At 48.9% G+C, this 13,612-nt stretch overlaps 1 protein-coding gene across 1 annotated transcript in view; it reads right to left on the bottom strand.

The window, feature by feature from the left end:
* MYO1H (myosin IH) overlaps positions 1-13,612 on the bottom strand; it is a 19,756-nt gene extending 6,144 nt beyond the window's left edge. Inside the window, 25 exon segments of the mRNA XM_059484845.1 lie at positions 75-234; positions 711-795; positions 1,359-1,427; positions 1,864-1,940; positions 2,268-2,381; positions 2,645-2,762; positions 3,395-3,500; positions 3,687-3,767; positions 3,951-3,997; positions 4,203-4,297; positions 5,612-5,703; positions 5,983-6,063; positions 6,583-6,688; positions 7,028-7,095; positions 7,387-7,506; positions 8,180-8,251; positions 8,544-8,657; positions 9,259-9,357; positions 9,685-9,864; positions 10,275-10,355; positions 10,771-10,969; positions 11,291-11,406; positions 12,258-12,416; positions 13,447-13,575; positions 13,577-13,612. Coding sequence (XP_059340828.1) covers positions 75-234; positions 711-795; positions 1,359-1,427; positions 1,864-1,940; positions 2,268-2,381; positions 2,645-2,762; positions 3,395-3,500; positions 3,687-3,767; positions 3,951-3,997; positions 4,203-4,297; positions 5,612-5,703; positions 5,983-6,063; positions 6,583-6,688; positions 7,028-7,095; positions 7,387-7,506; positions 8,180-8,251; positions 8,544-8,657; positions 9,259-9,357; positions 9,685-9,864; positions 10,275-10,355; positions 10,771-10,969; positions 11,291-11,406; positions 12,258-12,416; positions 13,447-13,575; positions 13,577-13,597 — 2,589 coding nt within the window. The 5' untranslated portion in view covers positions 13,598-13,612.

Raw genomic sequence — 13,612 nt, 5'->3', positions numbered from 1 at the left:
CCTGGAATGTGCACACACATGGCCACCAAACAGGGGCCACCTCCACCTCTCCCAAAGCCTCCAGAACCCCTCACCTCTTCCAGGATGGAGGGAGGCCGGAGCCAGCTCTTGTCCAAGACATTTTTTGGGAGGTGGTCTCGGAGCTTCATCAGGTAGTGGTACTGTGAAAGCCTCACAAAGTCCCTGTTCTCTTCACAGAGGGGCTTCTTCCGATTGATGAAGCCGTTTATGAACCTACAGAAAATACCCCAGAAATCCATGGAAATGAGGGGAGGGACAGGCTAAGGATCACTGGTGTTAACACTGAGGGTCAGCCATGGAAATCTCAAGCTTTAGAATATTCTAAATATTAACAATATTTAGTTCTGTTGGCCAAACCACAGCGCTGTGGAGTTCTGAAGGAATCAGCTCAGGAGCTGGGTTTAGGGGAGTGGAGAGGGAGGATGAAGAGAATGGAGGGGCATGAGAAAAATTATGAGGAAATCCTTCCCTGTGAGGGTGGTGAGGCCCTGGCACAGGTGCCCAGAGAAGCTGTGGCTGCCCCTGGATCCCTGGAAGTGCCCCAGGCCAGGTTGGACAGGGCTTGGAGCAATGTGGGACAGTGGGAGGTGTCCCCTAGGCAGGAGGGGGAACTGGATGGGCTTTGAGGTCCCTTCCAACCCAAACCATTGTGGGGTTCTGTGGCTGGGCAATATGGTTGGGACAGTTACTTCCTGATGGTCTGCACTGCCCACGTCCTCTTCTTGGCTGCCCTCCGTGCCAGGGCTCCTCTCCAGCAGGCCTCCAGCTTGATTGCTGCAAGAGGGAATCATTCCTGGGCTTTGGCCATTCACCCAGCAGGAGCTAAAACTGGTTATTCTGCAGCTCTAAAAGCAGCTGATGGGAGCAGCAAGTTTGGAATGTTTTGTTCTCCGTGGTGGATCAAGTTCCACCTGTGCTGTGGGGCTGAGCATCAAGGCCAGGCCTTGTCCCTGCTCTGCCTCCTGCTGTCCCTGCCCACAGCCCAGAAAGCTGCTTTGAGCCTGAACTTCACATCAGCCTGCTGTGACAAGAGGGGTTTTCACCCCAGCAGCTGAGGATCAACCCCCAGGTACCCCAGAATGTCCCCAGTGTGTGACAGAAGCTGCTGCTGCTGCTCCCACAGCTGAGCCAAGAGCAGCTCATGGTGTGAGGATCCAAACAGAACTCAAGGAACCTCTGGAAAAAATTTTGGGAATGCTCTGGGTGCAGTTGCCACCTCCTGTGACCCCAACAACCCCAAGTGCTGCCACAGCCCCGAGGATTCGGGACCTCACAGGGCTCCAGGCCCTGAGGAAAGCCCCCAGCCCTAAGAGAATCCCCCATGGCAGAGCCTGTACCTGCTTTCCTCTTCTTCTGGTAGGCTCTTTTCCCAAGGAATCCTTTGTATTTGGCCTGGAGCCTTGAAACTGGAAAGAAAGCAGAGACATCAGTGGCACCTGCAGGGCCAGGGAGGTGAGGAGCTCCTGCCCTCCATGGCACAGGGGACAGAGGGCACCATGCCCTTCAGTTCTGCTTCTCAAGGAACCCCCAGGATGAGACAGAAGAGACCCCAACCCCAAGGGAAAGGCTCTTGGTGCATCTGGGCGTTGACAGGGGGGTACTCATAGGACTGAGGAGCTCCAAAGGAGGCACAAATCCACAATTCAAGAGATTTCCCCCCAGCCTGGAGCAACTTTATTGAGTTTTCCATGAATTCTGAGAGCTGTGCAGACCAGGGTTGGGAGAGACCTCGGAGCCCATCCCATTCCACCCCCTGGCATGGGCTGGGACACCTTCCACCATCCCAGGTCCCACCCAAGCCAGAGGCAGGAAGGTCCCAGACCAAGGGAACTGGAACCTTACTCAGCAGGTGCTTTCTGTACTCAAAGGCATCTTCTGTGGCAAACAGGGTCTTTGGGAAACGGATGAATATTTTGGTTCTGAAAAAGAGACCAGGAGCAGGTTATCCATGGTGAGCCATCCTTCCTGAGCAGGCTCAGAGACCCCCAAACAGCTGTAATGCCACCCAAGCCTGAGCTGCATTGGGCTGTCCAGGGAAGCAGGAGAAGCTGGAGCCCTAACACAGAAATGGAAGAAATGAGGTTGGAAACAGGTAAACCATGGAAACAGGTTTATTTTTTAAAAAAATTATTTTTACCATGGAAACAGGTAAAAATAATGAGGAAATTTGTGCATCTTGCTCCTGTCACAGACAGGACAGAGGATCCAGGGCAGCAAACACTGAGCAGCCAGAACAAGGAACTTACCTTCCTAATTTGTACTCCTCAGGCTTGTAACCAATGTGTTTGATGAGTCTCTCCACACCCTCTGCTGCTGGCCCATGCCAGTGTGGCCAGGTAGCTGGGCAGAGACTTTTGTACCTGAAACATCAGCAGGACATCAATGCAAACAACCTGAAGTTTGAAGAAATCCTTTCTGAAGTTACCCCTGAAATTCCCTCTGCTTCACTCAAGGCAGGAGATGCCAACGCAGATAAAAAAATGCAGATAACAACAGGCAAAGGGTATTTTTGAAGCAGAAGGGGTTCTGCTGACAACTCTCACTACTAGGACAGGAGTTTTGCTTGCTCTGCAGCCCTCAGGAGGGCAGGATTAGCGGGCCAGAGGGGAGGCAGCTCCCTCACCTTTGCAGGAAGAGCTCGTACTTGCGGCGGTAGGCGAAGCCGGCGCGCCTCACCCGCAGGTGCTCCATCAGCCCCAGGTACTTCACCTGGTGTCGGATCAGGAAATCATCAAACTTCCCTGCAGCAAGAGCACAGTTCCACTGGTCAGTTCTGCCTGGGGAAGCTCACCCACATCCCCGTGTGTTGGGGGAAATCAGGAAGGAACCAAATCCCCAATTACCCCAATTACCCAAGCTGCCTGCTTAAACAGTGTTTAAGCTGGTGTTTAATCATGATATTTACTTTCCAATACCTATCACCTATGTTATAGGTGGGCTTCTACTCTTAACCAATCCAAAAATACCACCATCACAGCAGAAGATGGAGGCCCAGAAGAAGAAGAATGAGAAAGGCTGGACACACCCAGATCCCTCCATCTTTCGTCCTGAACCCCCATTCTAAAAACCCGAAAATCTACTTTTTCACCCCATGATAAATTCACTATCATTCTACTTAAACTGTCGTGGCTTGTAATCCTCCATGTAAAGGTTGGTAGTTGTTTTTCCCAAGGGCTAAATCAAAGGCACAGGGGTCATGGGCTCTGTGCCAAGGTCTCTGAGCCCCCTGACAGGGTCTCGAGCCCTCCAGGGCAGCCAGAGGAATTTCCTGGGTTCCCACACATCTCCACAACATACACACACTGCACCCTGCTCCAAAGAAATCTCTCTGCCCACTCCTTGGACTCAGCAGAGCCTCCAGGCCCAGCCTCACCAGGCTCCTTGTTCTCGTTGGGTTTGATGCAGCGGATGTACGAGGGCTCCTTGGACATCAGGATCTCAATCAGACTCGTCAGGCTGTTCTTGAACTGGGTTGCAACCTAGGACAGCATCAAAAGGACTTCCTGAGCTCTGGAACTCCTCCCTGCAAGAAGGGAAATGGACTACCTGCATCCAGCTCAAACCTGGAAGCAAAAGCTGATGGCAGCCTGGAGTTTTTGGGATCAGGGATTAAACCAAGGGGAGCTGGGTTGATATTCAGAATTAAGACTAAAGACAGAACTCACAGTCTCTGGTCTCCTCCTGTTGTCCAGCTCTGACAGGAGGAAACACTCCCTGATGATGCTGTTCTTAGAGTTGCACAGCACCTAAAACAGGAGGAGATAAAAGTTGTCCTATTGAGCAGCCCTTCTTCTCCTCCTGAGAACATGCACAGTTACCTAAAGATCAGTGCTAAAGAGAAAAGGATGTTTTTGTTTGCTACAAAGAATAAATAAATCTTCTGCACCAAGCAGGTGATGTAAAAGAGCAGCATCTCCTTTTGTGCTTACCTCCTTCAGGTTTCTGTACAGCAGATCATTATTCTTCTCCAGGAATCCTGAAAAAAAAAATTGAATTAAAAGAAAATAAAAAAAGAAAACAGGAACATTCACATCCTCAAAATTCTCACTGCAGCCACATTTAAGACTTGCAGGTCAGTGCCTGCCAAGGGCAGGGATTTTGTAATTCCTCTGCCCATCAAGTCACCATCATCCACAGCATTTTAAGAGCTCAGGAACTCCAGCCTGGCCACTTTCACTCACCCACAGCACAGTAGGTGACCTCTCCAGCGTAGTGGAGGAGGCGGAAATCCACCCAGTCGATCGATTTCCGAGTCTTCTGATCCGCCAGCTTGCGCCTGCCGGGGGGAAAACCCAAGAGAACACCAGGAGAAAGAGCAGCAAAGAGATTCCCTCAGCTTGGGGACAGCTGGAAATGTGGTGTTTGATCCTACTGGTGGGGCCTGACTGTGCAGTTACCTTTGAGCAAACCATCATCTCCTCCCTGCTGGCAGCTCCCATAAACTCCTCAGGATACCTGGGATCTACTCATGGCCATTTGGCAGTGATCACCCATTCCAAAAACATTTCTATTTCTTCCCATAACATCCATTTAAATACATTTTTAGTGCTTATGTTGGGGAAAAAAACACCAGCTTCCTCAACCCCAAAGCAAATCCAGGGGGGAAAGGATTTCAGACATTTTTGCCCTAGAGCAAGAACCCAAATACAAAGGAAAAATCCAAGTATTCGAGAATAGCAGTAATATTTCAGAAAGCAAGGATTCCTGAGGGGAAAAAAAAGAACTAAACAAGAAAAAAAAGAGCAACTTCACAGCTGAATTTTCAGCTTTGTAAGCAGTCACAAACAGCAGAGCTGAGTGTCACAACAGCACGTTCGTGTATCAAAGCTCCTTCCAAGAGCAGATCCCGTGGAAGCAGCTCCAGCACTTCTATTTAAAGCTTTTAATCAGGCAGAACAGCATTAAGGCACATTGTGGTGACAGGGAAGTTGGCTACAAATTTTCCACTTGGCTGTGGCGGAGTTCAGAGCTGCAGGAACAGTGACAGCTCAGCACTGTGTCTCTCAATTGATGACTTGTCACAGCCCTTCAAGCAGCTCCTGCAGGGAAGTGCCAGCACAGCCCGGCGCCAACGCGCTCAGCTGCCACCAAAATGGGATCCAAAACCCCTCCAAATGGAGTATGAACCAAAATGTCACTCATCTGGGGGAGAGGAGCACGAGAATTTTCTCTCCTCTTCATGCTCCAAGCTCACACAGAACAAGATGGGTGTAAATATTTACATATCCCCCCTCAGCCTCAGGCATTTGGCTCCTTGTCACAACAACTTCAGCTTTTCCTGGAGTGCCTGGGGACCAAAGCCATCTATGGCCAAAGCCATTTAACCTTCCTGGGCTAAAATCCTGGGTTAAGATCCCCTAATTTTGGTGTGGAAAGACAGACTCAAAGCTCAGCATCAGAGCAGTGAAGAGACAGAGCCCTGCTCACACCTCCCAGCACCCTGGATCCACCAGTGGAGATTCCCAAAATCAGACACTGGATGGGCTCTTTGGTTCCCTCTGGGACAAGGCAGAGATTGTTCCCTCCCCAGCCCTGGCACGGATTTGGGATGGGAAGGGTCTGGGGTAGGATACAGAGGGTAAATGCATACGTCACGAAGTGGGCATGGTCTCCTACTTTCTCTTCCAGCTTTTCCAAGAAGCTCAAATCAGTCGCTTCCCCAGGCCGTAAGCACTCCTCATCCTGCAACAGCAGGCACTGGATCAGAGCTGCTCTGAGCTCACATTCCCTCCTCAACAAAATTTAGGACAGCTTTGCCCCACAAACCCAAAGCTCCATTGCAGGGGAAGCAGAACATCTCCCACCTTTAACTCCCCCCAAAACCAGATCCTCTGCCTCATCCTCTGGGTGTTTGTTACAGAAATCTGTGTTTGTGTTCTGGATAACACAGACCCATCCCATAATTAGAGGGGGAAATGTGATTAAGAACCACTAGAGCAAGGCACAGGCCTCTCTTCTTACCAGGATGGAGATTATTCCTTTGTGCTTCTGCTCAACCAAGTCACAGATGATTTTGTTGTTAAAATATGGGATTGGTTCCCACTGGAAAAGGGAAAAAGGAAGAGCAGTTTTAGATGAAGACCTTTTCTTTGCAATTTTTAAAGTTCTTTGGTACTTAAATAAGATACAGCCTCAGATCCCACTGAAATGAGTGGTGAGAATTAGGATCCACTGAGAGAAAAGGGGACAGCACAGTGATCCATGATCCCACTCCAGAGTTCTCCTGCTTGAAGCAGCCCACACCATCCTCTTGTTCTCTACATAAATCCTCTCCATCTTCCCATGTTTTACACTGCTGGAATCCCTCATTCTCCTGGGACATTGTCACTGCTGAGCATCTGAGTTTTAGGGAAGGCTCTACTTCTTCCTTAAATGATGTCAATTAAATCTGGGCTAAATTGCACTTCAAAAGGGCTGCAGAAAGAGAGACCCCTGTAAATCTTACACTTCCCATGGGAACAATAACAATCTAAAAAAGCAGGATGACTTTCACACTGGTGATCAAAAGCACTCAGTGCAATGGCAGTTCAAAGGGAAAAGGGAGGGGGAAATATAATTTACCTCAATGCCTTCCAGTTCATATTCCTCCTGCTCTGCCTTCAGGGTCATCTCAATCAGCAGCTGCTGCAGCTTCTCATTGCAGTAATTAATGCAGAACTGCTCAAAACTTCAGGGACGTTAAATGAGCAGCAGGTTTGATGTGATCCAGGGCATTTTTGCTTCTTCCTCCATGATCTAAACCACCCATTCCCATATAGAAACCAAGCCCTCATTTCCACAGTGGCCAAATTCCCCATTTTTCCACGGACCAAACCCCCCATTCCCACACAAACAAACCCACCCCTTGCTCCCACACTGTTGCACCACAGCCCAAGGCAAATCTTTTCCTGGGGTCCAGCAAATCCTGCACCCAGGTTTTAGTGCCCTGTACTGGGCTGAGGGCACTGCCAAAAATCCATGCAGGAGTGTCCTGAACCCCCATGTCACCACAAATCCCAGCTCTTACCTGTTTGTGTCCAGCACTTCAAAGCCATAAATATCCAGCAGGCCAATAACTGTTTTCTGAGTGGAGTCCTGCCAAAAACACCCCTGCTCTGCCATTGCTCCTTCCCTGCAGGTGGCTGCTCTCACCTGAGCTTCAAACTTTCAGAGAAATCTCAGTGGAGAAGCCACTTTAAGGCAGGTAATGAACTGCTAAAACTTCTAAACAGGGAGTATTTAAAGGGTTTCCCAGCTCAGGGCTGGGACATGTCCCAGCAGCAATTATCCAACATACCAGATATTTGGTGATGAGGGTTGTGGGGCCTCTCTGGAGAAACTGCTCAGCATTTTAGGAGCATTCAGGACCCCAGACAAGAAACCAACCTTGTTGGCAAGAGAGCCATTGATTTTGTTGACCAGCCATGTGAAAGTCCTTCCGTAAATTGCTTTTGCTACGGCGTCCCGGGCGTAGAATGCCAGGTCCACATTCAGTGGGCTGAGCACCTGGAAATATGAAGATATCCCAGAGAGGATCAACACCACGGGGGTCAGAGCAAACCTCTGCACAGCCAGGTCACCTCTGTGGCTTGGAGAAGCAGCCACATTGTCCTACAGCACAGCACAGCCACCCTGGACTGCAGCAATTCCTGCAGGGGGTTAGAATGGAACCATTTAAGGTCCTTTCCAACCCAAACCACTCTGGAATTCCCTGATTTTCCCTACAGCTTTATTTTCCACCAGTGTTCCTTCAGTCTGGTGTATCCCAGCAGGTTTGGGGCACTACATTTTGGTGAGTATTAATTTAGATGAAGCGGGAAAATATTCTGACCTCATTTTACTTCTATACTATTTAAATAAAAATATTAAATGTTAAAAGTGTGGTTTTTACCAGTATTTTTCTCTGTGCAGCCCAGTTTCCCAGGAAGCACTGTGGACTAGGCAAGGGGAAATTGTTTGGCTCAAATACAAGTCCCTGTTCCAGCTTTTTAACAGCTCCTCCCTTGTTCAGCAATAAAACTCCAATATATTTTAGTTTAACATCTCAAGATGGAAGAAGGGGATGTGGAGAAGAGGGACAGCCAGAGGGATCTGGTTTACACTCAGAAATGGCTCCTCACCCACCCCCCAGCTGGGGGTCTCCCATATTAATCTGGGACCACACAGAACTGCCTGGTACCTCCTCGGATCTGGCTTCGATCTTCCTGTTTGTGAGAGCTTCCTGCAGGATGGACAGGTGAGCACCCAGCAGCTGCAGGGAGAGAAATATCTGCACTCAGAGCACAGCCACAGGTCCCTGATTAAATAAGCAGCACTGTGAGGCACAACCCTCACCCCCTCCCCAGCCACCCCCATCTTGGAGCCACAGGAAATCAGGAAATTTCAGGGAGAAAACTCAAGGTGCTCTACAACAAAAGCTGGGTGTTTTTAGAGTTATCCTTGTGCTTTTGGGGATAAATATTTGGTACCAATAAGAAAATCCCAGCAAGGTTCAGGTTTTCCTCCCAGCACTGGGAGTTCTGAGCCCGTCTGGGCAGAGGCACCTTGGAAATCCACTTGATCTGGGAGCCGTCGCGGATGATGGCGTGGCCATTGCTGTCCTCCTCAAACTGGATGTTCCCAAGGTGCAGGACACTGGCAACGATTCCAAAGAGATGCTGATAATGGGAGATATTCCATTAGAACATGGTTTATCACAGCCCTGTGGGGTGGTGCTGATATTTCCTATCATTAATTAACAGGATTTTGGCCAGGCTGAACGAGGTGAACCAGAGGATCCAGTACCACCCCTGGCATCATGCTCTTCACCACCCACTCCCTCAATCCCACTGAATCACGGAATCCCAGAGTGGTTTGGAGCGGAAAGGAACTTAAAGATCATTTAGTTCCACCCCTGCCAGGGCAGGGACACCTTCCACTATCCCAGGTTGCTCCAAGCCTCATCCATTCTTGGACTCTTCCAGGGATGGGGCAGCCATAGCTTCTCTGGGCAACCTGTGCCAGGGACCCAATTTCTTCCCAATATCCGATCCAAACCTACTGTGTGCCAGTGGGAAGCCATTCCCCTTTGTCCTCTCACTCCAGGCCCTTTTCCAAAGTCCGTCTCCATGTTTCTTGTCAGCCCCTTCAGTCCTGACCACCCAAAGTTGTCCTGTTCCACCTTTCACCCCCCTCCACAGCTGCTCCCATCACTTCAGGAAAAGAGCAGTGCCCTCCTCTCTGAAATCCCTTTGCTCAGCCCCTTTTCACCAGCAGTACCTCCATATCTTTTTCAGTGAAGTCAATGATGGAAAAAGCTTTCCGGACAATTTTCCAGTCATTCTTGTCATTGATAGAAAACACTTTGGCACATCGACCCTGGGCAGCAAAAGATTAATTAATACAATTAATTGGTAAAGAACTTCTATTATCAGCAAACAGATACTTCTGGGCACACTGCTTTCATTGCCAGTTCCCTCAGTGAGTTTTTTCACTGTTATTAATTCTGAGCATGGCTCCTTTGAGCAAATCTTTCAGTTAATACTGGAAACCCCAAATAAATCAAAGAGAACATCACCATAAATTGGGTGAGGCTGTGCAGAGCTTGATCTTCCAGCCACCCCATATTTTTAGGGTAAGAACACCTTCTGCCCAAGCTGCTTTTTCCATCCTTACAACTCCTGATGAGCTGCAGCTCCCACTGACCTGGATGAGGTACGCGTATTTCTGGGGGTTACGCTCCAGCCCCAGCCAGCCGAGCAGTTCCTTGTCTCCCCCTTCCAGCAGCTGGTAGAAAATATGGAAATTCCTCTCTCCGTGGTTTTGGTGGACAACTCTGGATTTCTCAATCAGGTAGCTGAGGATGTGCCCTCCCACTGGAGCTCCCTGGCACAGCAAAGCAGGCAGATCAACACCAAAAATACCAATAATCCCTGTGATTGCTGTTTCTTTACTCCCAGGAATGAGGAACGAGGTCAGGAAAAACCAAATTCTTCTGTCATTTATCTGCCACCTTGTGTTTAAGAGTGTCCAGCAACAGTACAAGGATTTGCTGTCCTGTAAAAGTAAGCTGAGCTTTAAAACTCTCTATCAGCTTTCCGTGGAGGATTGCCAGCAATGCTGGAGGTTTTCAGGATGGATAACCAGTGACCTCACCTGCAAAATGCAAGGCCTGCAAAAACAGGGTCAGAAATGTGCAGGGTAAGAATTAATAAATCCTGGGCTGCCTGCTCAGCATCCAGGAGGTTTCTCAGACACAGCTCCTTTCCCCAATGCTCCACTGAGTTTGTGCTCACCTTAAAATCAAACTGGATGTCCATGTACTTCCCAAACCTGCTGGAGTTGTCGTTGCGCAGGGTTTTTGCATTCCCAAAAGCCTGGGGGCAAGCAGAGAGGGAAAGTCACTCCTCACCTCACTGGGAGTAACCAAGACTTGCTGCTTCAGCCAAGTCCCACTGAATTTAGTGAGATTAAAAAAACACAAACTAATGCATTTCCATAGCTTTAAAGTGGAATTCAGCTAAACCAATTACTGATTTTTCTTATCTATCCCCAAGGAACTGCTGCACAGTGCAGTTCTATTTTCTTATATTTCTTCCAGCCATTCTCAAATCAAACCTCCAAATTCAAATTTTTTGAACATTAAATGATACTAAATCCCAAATATTCTTTCAGAGGTGTGCCAATATTGGCAATTCTTGCTCAGAGGTGCAGATTTGTAGGGAATCTTCATGCAGTGATGCCACCAACTCCAACCCCTCTGCATTTTTGGGTTTTCCTTTGGTTTCCCACCTCGAGGACGGGGTTGGAGAGCAGGAGCCGGTCCCGGACAGTCTGGAGCTGCTCCGTGGTGGGACAGGTGACTGCATAGTACTGCAGGATCTTCTTGGATGCCTCTGTCTTGCCAGCCCCACTCTCCCCAGAGATGAGGATGAAGTGGTTGTTGAACTCATTGCACATCACCCTGTAGGCGTTGTCAGCTATGGCATAGCTGGGACAGGCACAGGAGGGGACACATCCATTAGGAATGGCACAGGAGGAGGAATAGCAAAAGTTTCCAAGAGTTTTTACTCCTGGTTTAGTGTTGGACAGGGTCACGGAATCCCAAAATGGGTTGGAAGGGATGGTAGGAATCATCTCGTTCTGGGCAGGGATACCAATGTGAAAGCTGAGCTCAAAACCTGAGCCTGACTCAAGGCCTGACAGTAAAAACCAGGCCTAGAGACTGTGGACACCTCCCGTGGTGGCAGGAGAGCAGTACAGGGAAATCCCAAATCAGGAGCACCCGCAGAGGTGCCAGGGGAACACTCACAGGTGTGGGGGCAGCTCAAAGAAGTTCACGCCCCGATAAAGCTGCATCTGAGACACTGTGTAAAGGTCCAGCTCCTGGTAGGGGTTCACAGACACGAGCAGAGAGCCAATGTAGGTCTGCAGGGAGAGAGAACCCGGTGGGACACCTGCTCCACCCCAAAATCCCAAAGGAGGAGCCAAGGGACACCTGCTCCACCACAAATCCCAAAAGAGAAGCCAAGGGACACTTGCTCCATCCCAAAATCCCAAAGGAAGAGCCAAGGGACACCTGCTCCACCCCAAAATCCCAGAGGAGAAGCCAAGGGACACCTGCTCCGCCACAAATCCCAAAGGAGGAGCCAAGGGAAACCTGCTCCATCCCAAAATCCCAGAGGAGGAGCCAAGTACCTGGGGACATTTTCCACAAATAAATGTCAAAACTGGTACAGAGTTTGTTATGGGTGAACCAAACCAACCAAGCAGAACTCTTCCCAAACTTCTTCCAAAATCCCCTTGGTTATGAGTAAAGCTGAACCATGAGAGCAAGCTCAGAGCCTGACAATTCAAATGCAAGGATTTGGGATCCCTTGGTGCTTCCAGGACCCTTTTCCTACTAAAGTTAACACAAAATCCTCAGCCCTTCCCAGACAAACCTTGTCCTGCCTTCCTTCAATCACAGTGTTCCCTTTTCCATTCCCTTCTTATTTACTGCACATCCTTTAAAGCTTTGCAAAGCAACTCAGAGCAAGCTGAGATTTATTTTCATGAGTTAAAATAGATAAATTACTCCTAGGTGATCACTCTGCTGGGCACTACCAACACCTTGCGAGATACACACAGGATACTCAGCTCTTCCTCCTGGACCTGACCAACAAAGCCACCTCAGGGACATTTCAGCCACCACAAGGCCACCTCAGGGACATCTCAGCAGGCACATGGCCACCTCAGGGACATCTCAGCAGGCACAAGGCCACCTCAGGGGCACTTACATAGATGAGGTTCTCCTGGTAGCGCTTGCGAAGGTTGTTGAGGAAAGCAGCCTCGCTGGTGTGGGAATCCAGAAGGACAAAATCCTGCACCCCGACCTTGTCCCGGGCTATCAGAGCCCCCTCCATGATCTCCTCGCCGTTCTCGTCCACCTCCTCCTTCTGCAACACAAAGATGAAGGTCAGGAGGGGGAGAGAGGGCCCTTACCCAGGGACAAAAATCAGCCTTGCACAGGTAATTCCAAGAGATCCTTATTCCAGCTTGTCCGAGGATGGCAATTCCACCCAGGCTCTTCCCAGTCCAGACTCGCTGCTGTGAGCAGGAAGGAAGATCCCAGTTTCCATAAAAACTGAGATAAACCCATCGCTGGACACGTAATCAGGATCTGAACACTCAATAACTCAGTCTAGACAGAATTTTCCAGGTATAAAGTTGGAATAAACAGTGGAAGGCACCAGAAAAACCCTTAGGTTTTTTTCCCTTTATACAGATCTAGGCGTGAAAATGGAGATTCCCTGGAAAAGGCTGTGAGAGGTTTGACTTGTAGGCAAAAAAGATGAATCCCACAGCAGCATTCTGCACAAGAATGTGATTCCCAGCGCTTCCCAGCAGCAGCTCCAAGCCAGCTTTCAGTGCTGGCAGCAGATGTCCCCACACGCCAGCCAGAGGCACGGCCACTGCTGATAAAATCAGCAGTGAGAGGGACCTGGGGATGATAAACCCTGAATCCAGCATCCCCCATCCTTCTCCAAAGGCTGAGAGGTGCAAAAAAGGCTGTCCCTGACACTACCAAATCCTCCTGCACCCTCCATTTCTGAGGCTTTATGATAGAAATTTGATTTATCTGGGAAATTCTCGCTGAGGGTCAAGCTCCATTTCCAGGCTATAAAAATAAACTGTGCTTTTTATTTAATTAATTTATTTATTTACTTAAACCAAGCTGCTAATTTCATGCTAGCAAATAAAAAACCACATTTTTTTCTACATATTTCATACACATTATGGTATGACAAATTATGGTATGACAAATTATGCCTACATCACACATATCATTGTAATATTGTGCTAAAGTTGGGTTTTCAGACTTTCCTTTTGTTTTTACACATACCAGGATTACCCAGTTCAGAGACAAATTCCCATCCTGAGGCATAAATGGACAGAAATTAGTTCAGTACAGTTGGAGCAGCTTACCTTGGAGGAAATTGCCTTGGAGTGAGCTCCCCTTGGAGGGTTCCAGGCTTGGAAAATTAAAGGAGGAACGTGGCAGAGCAGCCAGAGCAGCTCCAGGCTGTGCTCACCAGCCCAGCACCTTTGCTGTTCTTCCTCCTGCCCTTGGGGACATTGTCCCGTTTTGCTG

This window comes from Ammospiza nelsoni, chromosome 18 (assembly GCF_027579445.1).
Source record: "Ammospiza nelsoni isolate bAmmNel1 chromosome 18, bAmmNel1.pri, whole genome shotgun sequence".
NCBI lineage: Eukaryota > Metazoa > Chordata > Aves > Passeriformes > Passerellidae > Ammospiza > Ammospiza nelsoni.
The sequence above is the reverse complement of the archived record's forward strand: the minus strand, read 5'-3'. Positions and strand labels throughout refer to the sequence as shown.